This window comes from Cibotium barometz, chromosome 33 (assembly GCF_041138505.1).
Source record: "Cibotium barometz isolate CiBa-2024 chromosome 33, ASM4113850v1, whole genome shotgun sequence".
Classification (NCBI taxonomy): domain Eukaryota; kingdom Viridiplantae; phylum Streptophyta; class Polypodiopsida; order Cyatheales; family Cibotiaceae; genus Cibotium; species Cibotium barometz.
The window spans coordinates 42593775-42611179 of NC_141078.1; the positions used below are offsets into that span (position 1 = coordinate 42593775).

The 17405-nt window shown below is 46.2% G+C and overlaps 1 protein-coding gene across 2 annotated transcripts in view; it reads left to right on the forward strand.

The window, feature by feature from the left end:
- The window catches only part of LOC147619586 (uncharacterized), an 81257-nt gene that overhangs the window by 58209 nt on the left and 5643 nt on the right, over window positions 1–17405 (forward strand). For both annotated transcript variants that reach the window (XM_086773254.1, XM_086773255.1), the window contains 2 exons: window positions 5041–5764; window positions 5991–6044. In XM_086773254.1, coding sequence (XP_086629380.1) covers window positions 5041–5764; window positions 5991–6044 — 778 coding nt within the window. The remainder of the gene's footprint in view (window positions 1–5040; window positions 5765–5990; window positions 6045–17405) is intronic.

Here is a 17405-nt window from a genome sequence, read left to right on the forward strand (position 1 = left end):
CAGAGACCACTTTATGAGCATCTCAAGGGATGGGTTTATACAGCGACTGCGTATGGATGTATACATGCCCCACAGCTCTCGTGTTGCTATTGGACAGCTACGAGTCTCATCACATCAACTAGAGATAGAGGCTGGGAGAGCGGCACGGCTTCCCAGAGCCGAGCGGATATGCAGATTGTGCCGCGAGGAGGTGGAGACTGAGGATCACTTTGTATGTAGATGTAGAGCCCACCAGGGGGTCAGAGATAGTTATGCAGGATTGTTTGAAGAGCACTCTTCACTACATCAGTTGATGGAGGCCTCGGACCAGCGATAGCTTGGCAGACTACTACTAGAGCTTCATAGTTCCCGAGAGAGACTCCTCAAGACACCCGCTCCCACTAGGGGTGGGAGACAGTCCCAGCTCACAGATTTCTTCCAGAGAGCTATGCCAGTGCTAGCTGATGTACCACGTGGGGTGACCTCACAGAGAGCAGAGGAATTGAGAGCCAGGAGAGGAGACCTAGACAGACTGGACACAGAGCACCCCGACTCCGTCACCGAGAGATAGCAGCTATCTGGATGAGACACCAGATGGAGACACAGGAGAGGCTAGCTCGCTTTCATTCAGACTCAGGGTACATGTTCACGCCACTCACACAGCCTCCGCATCGGCGATGTATGATATCTTATATCCCTCTTATGGCACTTGATGGAGTTAGACATAGATCTGTATAGCATGCTTGTACTACCCCTTCAGCATATAGAGATGCATCTTGCCTTAGCACTCCATCCACATCCCCACGTATTCAAGGGTCCTCTCGTTCCGCACAGGCAAAGCGCATTTATTTATGCGGGATTGGGACCATGGCATTTTCTTTTCCTCTAGTTCCATAGGTCTCTCATGGCATCATGATGCTCCTCAGTGGTTGAAATCACCTTACATATTGGGGTGATTCTATTCTATTCCGGCTTATAGCCGTGATTGTTGTATGGGTTTTTCATACTTAATAGATGTCTCTTTCCTGGAAGAAAAAAAACCTGTCACAGATCCCCTACCCCAGATCCGCCACTTTCTTCACCATAGCCAATGTCACCAAAGCCCCTATTCAAGCTACACAATGGTAGAGGCAAGGACCATGAGGAACTCCGAATGGAGCACTTTGCACATGGATGTAACACCTTGGCGCCTATCCTAGCCGAGATATAAAAGGGCTCTGTGTGAGGCCTCCCTCCCTCTTGGCCCATCCATAAAGTAGGAGACCCCATGGATCCCAATAACTATCTAACCATCATGATTGGCCATACATTGGCCACATAGTCACAAGAAACATTTCGAGGTTTCGAAAGTTTCAAAGTTTTCTTTTTTAAAGGTTTCATTCATCGCTAAAAATAACTGCAAGTTTCGAAAAATTATACACGCGCGCGCGCACCCTTTTTTTTGGGTTGTAAAAATGATTGTTTCTATTATGTCGAATGTACAGAGAGCGACCCCGTCAAAGCAACAGAGGTCTCAAAGGTGAGGAAAGAAAACCAAAAACCGTGGAAAAACAAATCCAAATGAGACTGATCTAACTGATGTAGCTGACAGCAATCATGTAGAGATTGTCGCAACAATGATTGATGGAAATACTGGTATTTGTCAATCAAGATCAATTGGAAAACCAGTCGGTTTTGTGAGCAATCCAAACTGTCCAGAGAGCCAACACACACATATATGTAGGTAGGTATATATATATCTTTCAAAAACCACTAGAATATAGTGTTATCCCACACATTCCAAGTGTTGCTATTTTTGTTGTGGCAGGAATTGTAGAATGTGGGATTGTAATTATGGGATTAAGGAGACGAAGAAGAGATTAAGGAGACAAAGAAGATAGGAATTGGGATTAGGAAGAAAAAGAGATGGGGGAAGAAGAGGTGACAAGAAAAGAAGAAGAGGAGGAAGAGAAGACTAAGAAAAAGAAGGGGAGGAAGGAGAAGAAGAGGGAAAGGAAGGAGAGGAAGAGGAGGAGAAGGAGAAGGCCCATGGGTTCTCAGGTTGATACTACAAAAGGATCTACTCAAGAAAAAAAAAAGTATTATATTTTTCGAAACTTCCCTGGCCAAGAGGTTTCGAGGTTTTTTAGAAACGTTTCGTAGGTTTCGAAACAACGAAACACATTTTTTTTGTAACTATGCTTGGCCAAGATTTATGTTGCAGTATTGGATGCCAAGAGATACGGATATAGGGCCACCGGCCAGGCAAGGTTCAGGAGGGACTCCTCAATATTGGAGGCCAGGTCTCGTATGTTTTGTAGTCTTTAGGAAGGCTTTTGACTTAGTCTTGAGGTCATGACTGTTGGAGGAGCACTATTTGCTCAGATGCCCGTTGTACCATGAGATATGAGGAAGGTTTAATTGTCTCTTCGGGGAGGGGCTTGGCCCCCTCAAGGCCCTCTTCCCATCAGCTCTAAATTCGGGATATCCTCCAGCAACATAGAGGACATTGCCTCCATGTATACTGTCATAAAGGATGATGACATAGGATGAGCACCACCAGCCATACTGACTTCACCATTCATTGAACATGGAGTACCAGTGTATTATTTTCTTTTGGCATTTTTTTAACTCGATGTAACATAAATGCAGAAGCTGAAGGCATTAACACTAAGAAAACATGGAGGTTAACATTAATCAAACTTAGCAGACAATAGAGAAGACCATGTAGACCTGAATCATTTTTTAATTTTGGCAAAACATGAATATATATAATGATGTCTCAGATCCAAAATCAATTCTGTACTATGCATGCTGTGCAAACGGCTACGATGCATGACCTAAGTGTTGGTTCTGCTGTCCTTTGAGAAATACAAAGGAGAACTGCCTTCTGGAGGTTCTTGATACTCTGTCACATGCGAAGGTGATCGGGCTCTGCACATGTTAGTTCAAAGGGTGGAGATTATGCTGTTGTTTTGTGGATTTCCACAAAGCATTTCAGCATCCCACAAGCACCATTGATCAATAGACCACGGCAATTGGATGTAGAGGAGCCAATAGTGAAGGCCACCATGACACTCTATGAGCAGGTTATTTGCAGTGTAGCAGATCTGAATGCCAATATCTAGAACATGAAAATGGAGCAAATAAGCTGAAACGTATTGATTTTTTTCAAGAGTGGGGAAATCTCCTTTTATACAAAAATGCACCAAGGTCTTGCAATTCCTTTGACTTGTGGGATAACTAACACACCCATCTCTTCCTCACTTTCCCCATTCACACTCATGGGCACCCTAGCCCTCTACAAGTGCCCCAGGACTTAAGAATCCACCGTCCCAGTGAATTACCATGAAAACAAGTACATAGCTTCACATGTGTATATCCATTAACTTGCCACTAACCCAAGTACAAAAGATAACCATCTTCAACCGTAATGTAAACGAGAAGGTGGAGTCATGCTTGAGTACTCTTGTTACCAAGCCATCCTCTTCTTCTCCCTACTGCGCCAAGGGTGGGTCTAACCCTCCACCCCCTTGGCTCCTAATCTACTGCACCACACACTTAATGGCTCCTACTACAACCTTCTCAAGCATAAGTTTGTTGACTTTGGAAGTAGGTTGAACTATACAACCATCAAAACCGTATACACATGAGAATTAGTATTGCAAGAATATTTGCATGCAATTTGTGACTAAAAGCACATGCCCATGTCCAAAAGGGGGGCGTCGATGAAATCCAGACTCCAAATTGAAGTAGTGGTGGTGTAGTCCACGTGCCAAGGAAGCAGCCAGCTCTGCCAATTAGCTTTGGCTTCCCTCGCATGGCCGCCCTCGCATCAGATGCAACTAATCCATTCTACAGTGCAGCCATCGGCCTGACCAACTTTCTGCAGCAGGTGGTGGAGGGGGCGATAAGTGTAGGGGGTCGCTGTGTGGAGTTATGGTGGCGAGTGAGATGAGCCAAGGGGGTCACCATATGCACGCTGCTGCTACTCTGCCTGCGGTTGTGCTGCTGCTGCACCCTTCTTGGGGTAGAAGCGATGCCATCGTCTTTGCACAGAGTGGCCTCCATGCCTGCTTCTCTACCATGGAACCAAGCAAGAGCAGAGAATAAGGCGCAGACCAGGCGGTTGGTGAGGCGAGGGTGGGTCCCGTGATGGAGGCTGAAGCCTGCTGGCAGTGACCGTGCGGCTTGGCCTAGCCGCCAATGGTGGTGAGGGAGTGAAATCGGCTACGTGTGCGAAGACATCGTTGGCTGCAGTGTGTGAAGGGGCAAGTGGTTGAGATGGCCATCAAGTAATGGTTAGGCCCGCCTTAGCAAGTGATGGAGGCAAGAAGTAGTGGACTGCCCGTGTGTGAAGGGGGTGCAGATCTAAATGCCATTATGTAGAACATGAAAATGGAGCGAGTAAGCTGAAACGTATTGATTGCCTTCATGAGTGGGGAAATCCTCTTTTATACAAAAATGCACCAAGGCCTTGCAGTCCCTTTGACTTATGGGATAACTCACTCACTTTCCCCATCCACGCTTATGGGCACCCTAGCCTTCTACATGCAGTGCGGTACATGGAATTATTTAGGTGAAATAAGGGTGTCCCCTCCCTTACACTTTTTGGACACTAAATAGACGAATTGGATGATTTTATTGATTCTTTTGGAAGGACTGGCTCTATACTATCAGAGACAGTGGCTTCAGTGATCTCTACGCTAATGATTTGGCGTTCTAAATATGCCAGGACCATCAACTTACAAGGAGTTCAAGGTATTGAAGCTCCTTGGTGCCATTAGCACAGTCTCTGCTCTGCTGGTGATTTCATGAACACCCAGTGTTTTACGGTGAATTCTCCTATACAGGAGGTTCTCTCTTGACAATTCATTTCGGTTGGATACTTCAAAAGGAAACGTCACCATTTAGGTGACTGCTGGAAGGAATTATAACCGAAGATTCAGTTTGAGTTTGAAGCTTAGCATCGGCAATTTTTCAAAATAACTTAGTGCTTCTCAGCATTGTACGGTTGCACAACTCCTTTTGTTGTCTAATGGTAAGTTTATAGTCTCAGGTGATAATTTCATTGTTTTTCAGGCTGCCCAGTCTCTCATCAAAGATACAGCTGACCAGACATGCAGTTCCACCCTTTGTAGCAAAACATGGCTTCGGTTTGAAATACGCAGCAGAGCCCCCCCCTTTTCAGCAGCAGATGGTTACACTTCAACCAATGTATGCGAGTGCATCCAGAAATTGTCTAAGGCATGATACCTTCTCTCCTTTTGGAAGACCTTCACCCCAATTCTCTGAATACTATTTAGGTTCAGATGAAGGGTGTCATGGTGCATTTGCACTCCAAGACAGAAGAAATCAGCATGCATCGAGTTGCTTGTCTTTTGCGAGCATGGCTATGGGCAGTGACTTGGACTCAAGAGATAGCGTGAAAGGGCACAGCCATTCCCAACGGACTCTGCAACCATTTGGGAATGTGAAGAACCTGAGCCCCTCTTACACACTGAAGTCATTTTTAAGAGAATTTGAAAGACGAGACTCTGGTGATCTTATCCCAGACTTTGGTTTTTCGGATAAACAAGCTTTGTCATGGAATACAGGAACAAATTTGACAGGGATGCTTAGAGGGGACATCAGTGATGCAGCTGTCTATCAAGCTAAATTTGAGAATTGGGCCAGAAGAGTGTTGGCAAGAGAGAGAAGGCTTTGTGCTGAAGCTGCTATTGACCATGAGTTTGCATCAAACACCCCTAAAGATTTGATGTGGAATACATGGCCATCTAGGACCAAAAAGCCAGCTCTTTCTGAGGTTCAAAACTCACCTCTTAACATTTAGGTCACAATTAACAATGCGTGTAAATTAATTATGTTTATGATGTGTTCTCTCCTACGTTTGCACTTGTCTAACATCTCTTTAGTATGAAGTCTCATAATCAAGGTTTATTGTAATTGATGACAATAATCTTGCACTGCTCTTAATGCCAATTTGATTGCAATGAGCAGATATGATAAGTACTAGTATGTCGTATGTTCAGGATACTGTGCCCTTGGATGTTGGAGCCTTGCATGCGGGGGACTTTTTCGGAGAGGTCAGTTTTTGCTTGTTGGTAATTGGGCTACATGATTATAAAATACTTACACGCAACCTCATGCATGTACGTATTGTGTATGACACATGCACACAACACGCACGTGCGCATGCGTGCACACACACACACACATTTTTTTGTAAAAACATTGTCTATATTAATGTACAGAGTGAAGCCCTGAAAGAGGAATCTTCACTATGATATACATCTAGAAACAGTGAAAAAACAATTCAAACTGAGCTTGATCAATCTGTTGTAGTTGATAGCTGTCATGCCAAGATTGCCGTAAACATTGACGGAAGTAAAAATACTCATCAATCTTTGACGAATGGAAAACCGTTTGATTGCAAGCAATCCATGTAGTCCATAGTGCCCAAAATCGCAGCCAGGCAATAAAGAGAGCATATTTATCCATTTGTTACTCATATTTTCCAAACATCCAAAAGTTCCTGGAAAAAGTGATCCCAGGAAATCTTACAATAAGTCAACCAAAAAAGTCTTCGCAAAAAAGGTCTATTGTCTGGACAGTACCAAAATGAATGTGGCACTGTTTCTTTCTGATGCCGACAAGAAGGGCATTTAGCCCACTGAATATATTGCAGAATAAGCTTCTAGTCTGTAAGGAGATGAGAGATAAGGGCATCGAGCAATCTTACCCTCCACATGGCCAAATAAAAGTTCCTAGTGAATTAGCTGCCATTTGCCAAATGCATTTGTATTCACATTAAAGCAAAGAGCTACAATCATAAGCATCTAGGGTTGCTGCTACACAAGAAAAGTCGGAAGCAGAGTGGCTTTGTGTGCCACAACATAATAATGGATATTCAGAATGTTAAACCCTTCATGCATTTTCGGCAAGCATATGAACTCGTACTTAAGGAGACACAAGGCCTTCTTATAATGAGAATTTTGCCAAAATATCTCAATGCTTTTTGTCATAAAACAATGCTTTCATGAGAGCCTATGTATTCTTGGGAAAAAGAAAGAGTGATTAGCACATGCTTGCGCCACAAAATGTGTACCATCTACCATGGAAAGACCATGAAGCTGCCCATCTTGTGTTAGTTTGTCCATGTAGAGGAGCATTGGGTGAATTGCGATGGCTTACAGTAGCACACTAAGCGGACAACCCTGCCGAACAAATTTCCCAAGCTGTTCCTGTTGTACGTATCCACCACCGCATGTACTCTATGACACCATGGCATACCCAACAAAACACCACACCCATCAAGAGGCATGTTATAAAACTCTTCACTGTCCACATAACCCTGCACATGAAGCCTCAACTTCCTAATAATAGGGTTAACGGGTTCTGCATACCCAGGACAAGCCATATTAGCCTCATACAAAGGCCCCATCTCCTCTGCACGGATCCCCAATTTGCCAGCCAAATCTGATGAGATAAAGTTGGCTCTAGCACCTATGTCAAAGAAAATTAAGGCATTTTGATCTCTCACTTTGCCCCATGCCCTCCACAACTGAATCTCTTCACCACCTGGCTGTTCCCCAACAAGATCAGGAACTAACCCTACAGAAGGCTTTTCTTTCTTAGACTTGGGCTCCCCTTTAGTGTCAGAGTTCTTTTGGGACTTACGCTTGGGACAATTAAAAGACATATGTCCCTCTTCAGTATAGAAAAAGCACTTCCTAGCATCCATCAAAGCCTGTCTCTCCTCAGGAGTTCTCTTGGGCATTGGTAACTTCTTATACAGCTTCTCTGTAGACTCTTTTGCATCACGCGAAGCATGCCCCGACTTTTCAGATTTCTTGCTTGTGCTTTTACTTCTTTTTTTTTTTGGAAAAACGATCCTTCTATTAGTTAATGAGAAAACGCCATAAGGCTACAAAGCTCACCTCACAAGGAGGGATAATAAACACAGTGAACACCGGAGCTCCACCCTCGTGGCTGGCCGCTCTCTGGGGGGGGCTACCTAGTAATACATGCGGGAGGTGAGAAGAGCCAAACTGGAGGCCTGTAGTGCCAAGTGACATCCTCGCCCCTCGCGATGAGGAAAGGGCCAGGCTGCCAAGTGCGGAGGAACGCCTTGCGGCAACCTCTCATGCGATCCGAGTCGCCCTGAAGTTTCCCCCAAGTGTCCTCTCAAGGTGTGAATGATGTCCACCCAGAGGGCCTGTATGACCTCTGCCGTTGCTTGTGCTTTTACTTCCTTTAAATCCAGATGAAACTCCAGTGAGTAACGCATTTGCCGTCATGGCATTCTCTATCATCTGCGACATATTCGTTACTCGAGTCTTTATGCAATAGTCACGCATTTCCTTGGGCAGACCACAACAATACTTCTCAACCTGCTCAGACAATGGCACTGCACGATAAGAAGTAACTGGAAGTAAAGCTTCCCAAAACTTCTTATTATAATCCTCAAGATTCTCACATTTCGACGCATCCAACTTATGCCATGCTATCATTACATCCACCTCAAATGTAGATGTGAGCCACACGGAAGAGAACACCTGTTTAAACTATACCCAAGTAGATGGTGCTATGCCCTGCAAAAGAAGAGTGGACCACCACTGCAATGCATTGCCCTTGAGAAAAGTCGCAGCTTTTCTCACCTTCGAGGATTCCGTGTAATTTGCACCAGAAAAAGCAGCATCAAACTACTGTAAAAAGGTAAGTGCCTTTAGCTTGTGTTTGGCCCCACTGAAAGTGTCAAATTTCACTGTAGCTCCCCCTTCCCTTATAATCCTTCGCCTTACCCATAGGTGTTAGATTATCATAAGGAAGTGGCCTCACAAGATTGCTAGCCCTTGCATTCATGCCCATCATAGGGTCAACATTGCCAGTTCCCACATCTGGCATACCATGTATTCCTGCTGATCCCCCATGTTTCCAAACATACAGGGCTGCATGTCCCCATACATGTTTCCTTGTATTCCGGGCTGCATGCCCCCATACATATTCCCTTGCATTCCGGATTGCATACCACCATACATATTACCCTGCATACCAAAAGCAGGATCGTGTGGGAAGGCACCACTATTGCCCCCTGAGGTGGGTTCCTAGAACGCACTTTCTTTTTCTTCTTCTCAGGCTTAGAACGGGCTCTCATAAATTCAGCAAACTTCTCACTTTGTGTGAGCTGCATAAACACATCCACTGCCCTTGCCAAACAAGCTTTAAACTGAGCATCATCTTCCTCTTTACTTGGCATGTCTTCTGGCTGCGTTACATCCTCATATCGTGCATCTTCTACAGCCTATTCTCCTACAAGTACATCCTCAAATTCATTTCTCTCAGGAGTGGTCTCCTGCTCTTCCTCATCGTCATAAAAATAGTCATCTTCTGTGTCTGACATCTTGCTGAAATTTTCAGCAACGGCTTTCCTCGAGACAACCACGAGCTCACCCCCTTAAGACAATTGATGATGGTCCCAACAACGGAACCTTGAAACCGGCCTCTGGTAGAAACCAAAGTGCGGTAGACTAGCAATCACCCAATCCAATCATAGTCCAGACAATAAACAAATAAGCAAGAGCTAGAGTGCTCCAAAACAAGAAAGAAAACGACACCTGTTGGCCCCAAAGCTTGGCGCCCCTTTCGGTATTTCTTTATTCAAATTCAATGGAAAAGCTTAAGTGAGTACAACAAAGCCAGTCAAGGGAAAGAAACCTGCATGTCCGATTTGGCAATCCTCAAGACCTCTTAGCATAGAGGATACACACACAGATCTGTGTCCCACAAAAGCAACACACTGTTGTCTCCTCTAATCAACCAAGACAATGCAACAGGGAAGCCTTGAGCACGCATCTAGCTGTTCCATGATCGTAGCCTCAAACTCAGCCAAAGAACAAATCCACAATCTTACTCTGTTTCCACCCTTCAAACTGCCAAACCCCTCCTCTCACAAAGGGCCAGATGAAACAACTCTGAAACAGTTTGTGAGCCAGCGGAAAGAGAGAGAGATATTCAGCCGGTACACTACTGTCCCTCAATCCAATCCCTGTCAGATACACCAGCCCTGAGGGAATAGTGTCTGCTGTCCTGAATTACAGCCACCTGCTTTTGCCCTCCAAAGCTCACACGAGGGGAAGAGAGAGAGAGAGAGAGAGAAAGAGAGAGAGATTTCAGGCTGCATTACTGCTCTGTCAACAGCCCGCCGGTAGTCTTCCCTCGCCCAGCTCTGTACGGCTACTGTCCTACAGCCGCCTGCAGTTCTGTCCACCTGCAACCTGGTTTGGTGAGCACCTGCGCAGACTGCCAACTCCAAGCGTGTGCAGCCCTCTGTGTGTTTTCTGGTGCAGCCGCCTTCTCTCCACGCCTGCAATCACCCTAGGCTGTATGTGCCCTCCTTTCAGAAAAAGCAAGAGAGAGAAAGAAAGAAAGAAAGAAAGAAAGATTTTATTAACGTCTTCCAAAAGACCGAACTCGGCCTATGAGACAAATCGGAGTACCTGTATGGGGTATCCTTTGTCATCCCAACAAAATGAAAAAGTACTGAACAAAAAAAAGCTGAATCTGGGTGTGCAGGGGATGGAGCTCTACTACTAGGAGAATGCAAAGCTATATGCATGGAGTATACAATCATGATATGCAACCTAGCTAGCTCCATCCTGTACCATACTGGGGGTATAAAATGGTATACATCAGTGAAGGGGGTGTCCACAGCTCCCTGAAGAACATGCCTGGGTGTGCTCTGAAGCGAGCCAGTCGCTCCGCACCCTCTCTGTGAAACTGAGCTCTGATCTCTGTCATCTCTCTCTGGTATAGGCGTGGTGTCCGAAAGCCAGGTGTCCTCTGTCTCCTGCGGGCTCTAAGTGTCTCTGCTCTCTGGAGAGTAATTCCCTGCCGTGTAGGGGCTGGGAGGGGGATGGATCTCTGAAAAAATGTAGTAATCTGTGTCTGTCGCCCCCCCTCTGGAGCTGTCTGAGCCTGTAATAATGTCTCTCTGTGGCGCTGTATGTCTAGAATGTATCTCCCCAGTATGCGCTGGTCTGCTGCCTCAAAGATCTGGTGTAGGGAATGTGGCTCTCTGAATAAAATGGGATATCTCTCTCTGATGGCTGTATATGCTCTGCATCTGCATACATAATGCTCCTCACTCTCCACCTCCTCTCTGCACAATCTGCATACCCTCTCCTCTCGGGGGATCCGTGCTGCTCTGCCAGTCTCAATCTCCAATCGGTGTGATGAAACTTTGAGCTGACCAATAGCCACTCGGGAGCCGTGTGGTAAAAAGCCCTCCATGTATCTAGGCCTCTCTATAAATCCATCATCAGTGATACTCATGAAGTGATCTCTGTAGTATAGCATCTTCGGTGGAAGAGGCTGTGTAGGCGATATCCATGTCTCTCGTGTATAGAGCTGCCATAGATCCTGTCTCAATACTCTGTTCCTCTCACTATGAGAGAGACGGATATGTGGTGCATTCCTGTCATACTGGAATGGTGGTGGATGATCCATGTCTAGGCCATGCTGTGAGAACCAATGTGTGACCTGTGCATACCATGATCCTCTGTCTCCTGCCTCAGCCAGCTGTCTAGATGCCTCAAAAGCTCTGTATGACAATCTGTCCTGTGGCATCTCTCTGAATCTGTCTAGCAGGCATATAGTCTGAAATATGGCCTCTACCATCATAGGAGGCGCAGCAAACTCTGCTCGGATAATGTCATGAGGTACTAACGGTTTGCTGCGTATCATGCGTGCCATCATGAGGGCCTGTGGTCTCTCTATCTGTGTCCACCAATGGGTAGCAAGGCCTGGCGCCCATACCGCTGCTCCATACATCAATGCCGGTGTGACTAATGTGTCAAATAGCCACCCCTTCGTCCGGGGCTCCTGAAAATGCGCCTGGTGACACTGTCTCTCTAGCATAGCCAATGCTGCATATCCCCGTGTCAATCTAGCTCTGGCTGCTGAACCCATGGTGAAGCGTGTGGCTGCTGCAGAGAAGGTAACCCCTAGGTACACGTATGATGTCACCACCTCCACCTGGCATGCTGCGAGAGTGAATGTCAGCTGACTCCTGCCCTGTCTGGATGTATGAAAGACCATAACCTTGGTTTTCCCAAGGTTCACAGTAAGACCCCTCTGTGTGCAGAAATCATCGAGTGCATGTAGATGCTGCTGTAGACCACCTGGAGAGAGAGAGAGAGAGGGAGGCTTGTACTCTAAAAGTAGAGTAGCCCCCTCTCCCCATAAAAATCCTAAGGCCCATAAAGTTTATTAAAACTTTCCTAGGGGCCACCCAAGGTTATAAACTTTAAAAACTTTAATCCCTTGGTCCGCCTTCACACTTGGGGATGTCCACAAGTTAACTTTTTGTCCGGGCACCCAAGTATGAACAATTAAATGTTTATCTTGCTCACTGACCACCATGCCCACACTTATGCTGTACCAATTTCACAGGGCCATGACATTGTCTACCCACGATTCCGGAGGACCAGGCTTTCTTACCAGATGTTGATTCTCCTTATTCAGATATAGATCACACGGAGGATGGGATTTCTTATTCACTGGAGAGCCCCGTTCGAGGTCTTTCATTGGGAGACGACCAGCCCATTTACACCTATTTACCGTCTACACCCTTGGCATCTCATCTTTCTTATCCGAGCTTATCAAACTTCACTTCCAAAGGAGGATACATGCCTACAGCCAGTGTGCCAGTACTGGACTCAGGTATCTAGCCTCATCTAGAGAGCCCTGCTGCATAGTCTAGCCGACAGCCTGGGCTTTAGTATGGGACTTTTTCTTAGGAAGGACAGGTACCTCCTCGGTCGTTCGGAGATCCATTGTCATCAACCCTGCCGATGAGCACGTCAAGTTCGTATGTGCCTTTGAGTACTTATGTTCCTAATTCTACCTGGGTGTCTTCTTCTGTAGCACAGGTTCAACACATGGGACCATCAACTACCCTCGATCCCTAGAATTATTTGAACCCAAATAGAGGAGGGTCTAGGAGCACAATTCGCTCCCAGATTACTGGTGTTCAAGGAGGTAACATTGTTTTCTCTTTTGGTTCACCTTTTGTTTCTGCTCCTAATGTGTTTTGGAATATTGCACCTCCCACCCAACCCATGTCTCTTCCTGCTACTGTTGGCATGCAACCATTACCGGCTGCACCCCAATTGGGTCCTGCGTATGGGTTTTACCCAACACAGTTATCTATCAGCACTATGCCTCCTGGCACTGTGGTGCCACCCAGCATTCCGAGGTATTAGCACTATGCCTCCTGGCACTACTTCTTTTCCTGCTTATGTGCCCACTCAAGGATTTGTGCCTCAACTAGGTATTCCATCTATGCCGAGTGCCCAACCTTTTATTCCATCTTATGGAGTACCCTTGCCAAGTACATTTGTGCCTATTAGTGGATTTTCTGGAGTTCCTCCTCACTCTTTACACTCCAGATATGGGTACCAGCCATCCTGGACCCCCCCCCACCTCCTTCCTTTCACGTCTCTATGTCCAGAAATGCTCTCACAAAAAAGACTCGTTTCAATGGGTCTAATTACACCACCTGGGCTAATCTTATGGAACAAATTTTCACTTCCCAAGGTTCCTCCCAAGGTTCTTGGAACCTGGTGAAGGGACTTGAACTAAAACCCCACCCCTCACTAGCGCCTCCTGAAGTTATCCGCTATTGGGAGACTAGGAATGCCACTACCATAGTGGAGCTCATGCAAGGCCTTCCGCCGGAGTTTCATTCACAACTCAAGCAGTTCCCCTACGTCTCTGACAAATGGGCACACCTTGCAGAGAGATATGTGGCACATGATCGCACGCATTGCATTGATCTCGGACATCAAATCCAGATTTTCTCTATAAAAGAGAGTGATGACCTGATCGTTAAGGTTGCTGAATACCGACGCCTTAATGCGGAGTACGCCACCATTGGCTCCACCAAGCCTCAAGAAGACCAGGTTATCACTTTACTAAACAAGTTGCCTCCTAGTTTCTTTACTTTTGTCACACAGACCATTAGTCTAGAACCTATGCCTAAGGGAAACTGCAACTCAGATAATCAAGGCAAACCTGAAGGCAACACTACTAATCTCAAAAACCCTGCCTCAACACCCATTCCCTACTACTGACAGAATAGATTCTACACTCGTTGCCAAATGCCTGGACATGTTGATGATGAGTGTAGCATTAAAGCCAAGGAAAATAGAGGTAACAACCCCACTAACTCGAATCGCCAAAACAACCAAGGTGGCAGCAATGCCTCTAATTGGCGGTCAAGAGGGGGTAATAATCCAGAACCTACTCTGTTGGGTTCCCTACCAAGGAACCAGCAACAAGGCAATGGTACAAATTGACCTAGATCATCTCCGTGGCGACCCACTGGTCAAGTCGCTCAAGGCTCCCCCACCCAGTCAGTTTCCTTTGCCACCCCGAAAGAGATGTCTGATTGGTCATCTCTTACACCACACCCGACCCCTCGGCCAATGTCGCTCAAGTCACATTTGAGGTTGATTTTGGCCACTCTTCTGGAAGAAGAGGAAACAACGACCTAGATAAGGCAGTCAACATGTGGAAGCATCCGCCCTCGTTCAGATTTGCCAGTTATCTGATGATCTTTCTGTGCCCATCCTCCAAGCCCACCCAACACTTCCTATGGCCATCCGGTCACTTGGGTAGTTGACAGTGGAGCTACACACCATATGGCACGCAATGCTGACATTTTCATCTCTCAGCAACCTGCTAAGGGTGAAGTTCGATGTGGCAACAACACACTAATGCCCATCAAATCTATTGGCACCGTTTTATTTGACACCAACACAAGCCCCAATCAAGCAACATTGGACAATGTCTATCTTGTTCCTAACTTGGGCCTCAATTTACTTTCTATATCCCAGTTGACCCAACTCGTACCGGTCTTGTTGTTGCCCGAGGTCAGGCACAAAAGGATGGCTTATACGGGATGTCAACTTTTTTATCTGAGCCATCTTTCGAGGGTTCTAAGTTTCATCAGGTTCGTGCCTATGTGACCAGACCTCCGTCGGACATTGAACGACTATGGCACTTTTGCTATGGTCACTTGCCCTGTGACACACTCTATGAGTTGTCTCAAGACCAGTTGGTTGAAGGCATACCCAGCCTTAAATTGACAAAGGATGTCTGCAAGCCACGTCAAATGGGTAAGCAGCATCGTTCACCGTTCCCACATCATGCTACTCATCGTGCTCAGGGTATCCTCAAGTTGATTCACTTCGACTTGAGTGGGCAATCCCCAACCCCCTCCTTAAATGGGTCTCTCTACTACATACTGATTGTTGATGATTATTCGAGGTACATGTGGGTGTATTTCCTGAAGCATAAATTAGATGCCTTCCAATACTTTTCCACGTGGGTTCGGTTAGTCACTAATAAAATGGGCGTTTCAATTGGGATTGCTCACAGTGACAATGGTGGTGAGTTTATCTCCCATCAATTTACTGAGGGCTTGCAAGAATAGGGCATTCAACGCCAACTCACCTCCACCAACTCCCCCTCACAAAATGGAGTGGTCAAGCGCAAGAACCGAACCGTGATGGATATGGCACGCTCCATGCTCTTTGCAGCTGAGCTGCCTGAACACCTTTGGTCAGAATTGGTCAACACTGCGGTGTACCTTCTAAACCGTTGCCCCTCGGAATGCCTTTGGTCAGAATCGGTCAACACTGCGGTGTACCTTCTGAACCGTTGCCCCTCGGTTATTGTTCCTCACAGGACCCTGTTTGAGGCATTTTATGGTGAAAAACCGACTGTTTTCCATTTCCGTGTCTTTGGGTGTTGTGCGTACACTCACACTCCGAATGACACGAGAGGCAAGCTTGAGCCAAGAGGTGAGTTGCTCATTTTTGTGGGCTACTCTAGGCTTACAAAGTTTTTGATCCAAGATCGAACAAAGTCTTCGTTCGTCAAGACATTGTCTTTGATGAGCGAGATATACTTCGCCTTCCGTTGCCCATACCATGTGAACAAGAATCTCCAACTGTGCCACATGAACCCAATCAATCAACTATTACTCCGCCTCTTGAGGAGCCTTCCTCCTCCTAACAGCCACCCAGGGACCCTTTACCCCGTTGGTACCAACAGACCATGCGTGGTTCTAGCATGCTTCCCCATGATACCCCTTTGGATGGTCCTCGTCGGTCCACCAAGCTCACTCCTCGTGCCTTATTTGCCTTTGTTTTCTCCGCATACTATGTGGCACATGATGAGCCAACATCGTGGAAAGATGCTATCCAACAGCCAGCCTAGAAACAGGCTATGGAACAAGAACTCGAAAAGCATTGATCGTAATGGCACGTGGTCCCTTGTGGATCGCCCTCATTGTAAGAAGGTCATTGGAACCAAATGGATCTTTTGCATCAAATTTAAAGCCGATGGTACCTTGGAGAAATACAAAGCCCGGTTTGTGGTGCAAAGTTTTCGCCAAAAAGAAGTTATTGACTTCGATGAGACCTTCGCACCTACTGCTCGAATGATGACAATCCGTCTCTTACTCGATCTAGCCGCACACCACACATGGCCAGTCTATCAGATGCATGTCAAGAGTGCCTTCCTAAATGGCATTGTCGAGGAAGAGGTCTATGTTGACCGACCTCCGGGTTTCCCGCTCCATGGGTACGAGGACAAAGTCTTCCGCCTGCATAAAGCTCTTTATGGGCTTAAGCAAGCTCCCCAAGTGTGGTATCATCACATCGACAAAGTTTTATGTAGCCAAGGTTTTCAACCATCTCACTATGATCCCAATATCTATATCCACACAGATCAGCGGATGGTTTGCTACCTGGTGCTGTATGTCGATGACCTCATCATTTCTAGTTCAAATCAAGCCAAAGTGGTTGATATCATGGCACAGCTAAGACAAACTTTTGAGATAACTGATCTCGGTCTTCTCTCATATTTCCTTGGCATGGAGATTATCCAACATCCAGGATCCTGATGGTATTTTTGTGTTACAACAAAAGTATTGTCTTCAACTCATTACTTCCTACTTTCCTATGGTTGGGAAACTCATATGGCTCACAAATTCTCGACCTGACATTTCCTATTGCACATCCATTTTAAGTCAGTATTTCAATGCTCCTAAGGGGCCACATTGGAGTTCAGCGATGAGGGTTGTTCGCTATCTAGTAGGTACCTATATGTTTGGACTTCACTACAATCGTGGGATCACCTTGCATGGTTACATGGACTCGGATTGGGCCGGTGATATCGATTCCTGGCGTTCTCATGGTGGTTATTTGTACTCCCTTGGATCTGTCCCCTTCTCTTGGTCTAGCAAGAAGCGAGATACCGTTGCAGGTTCTTCCGATGAGGTCGAATACCGGGTCCTCTATGATGCCACCACCGAGACTATGTATCTTCGTCAGCTTCTTATGGAGATGTGTGTTACCATTGACACCGCTTCTACC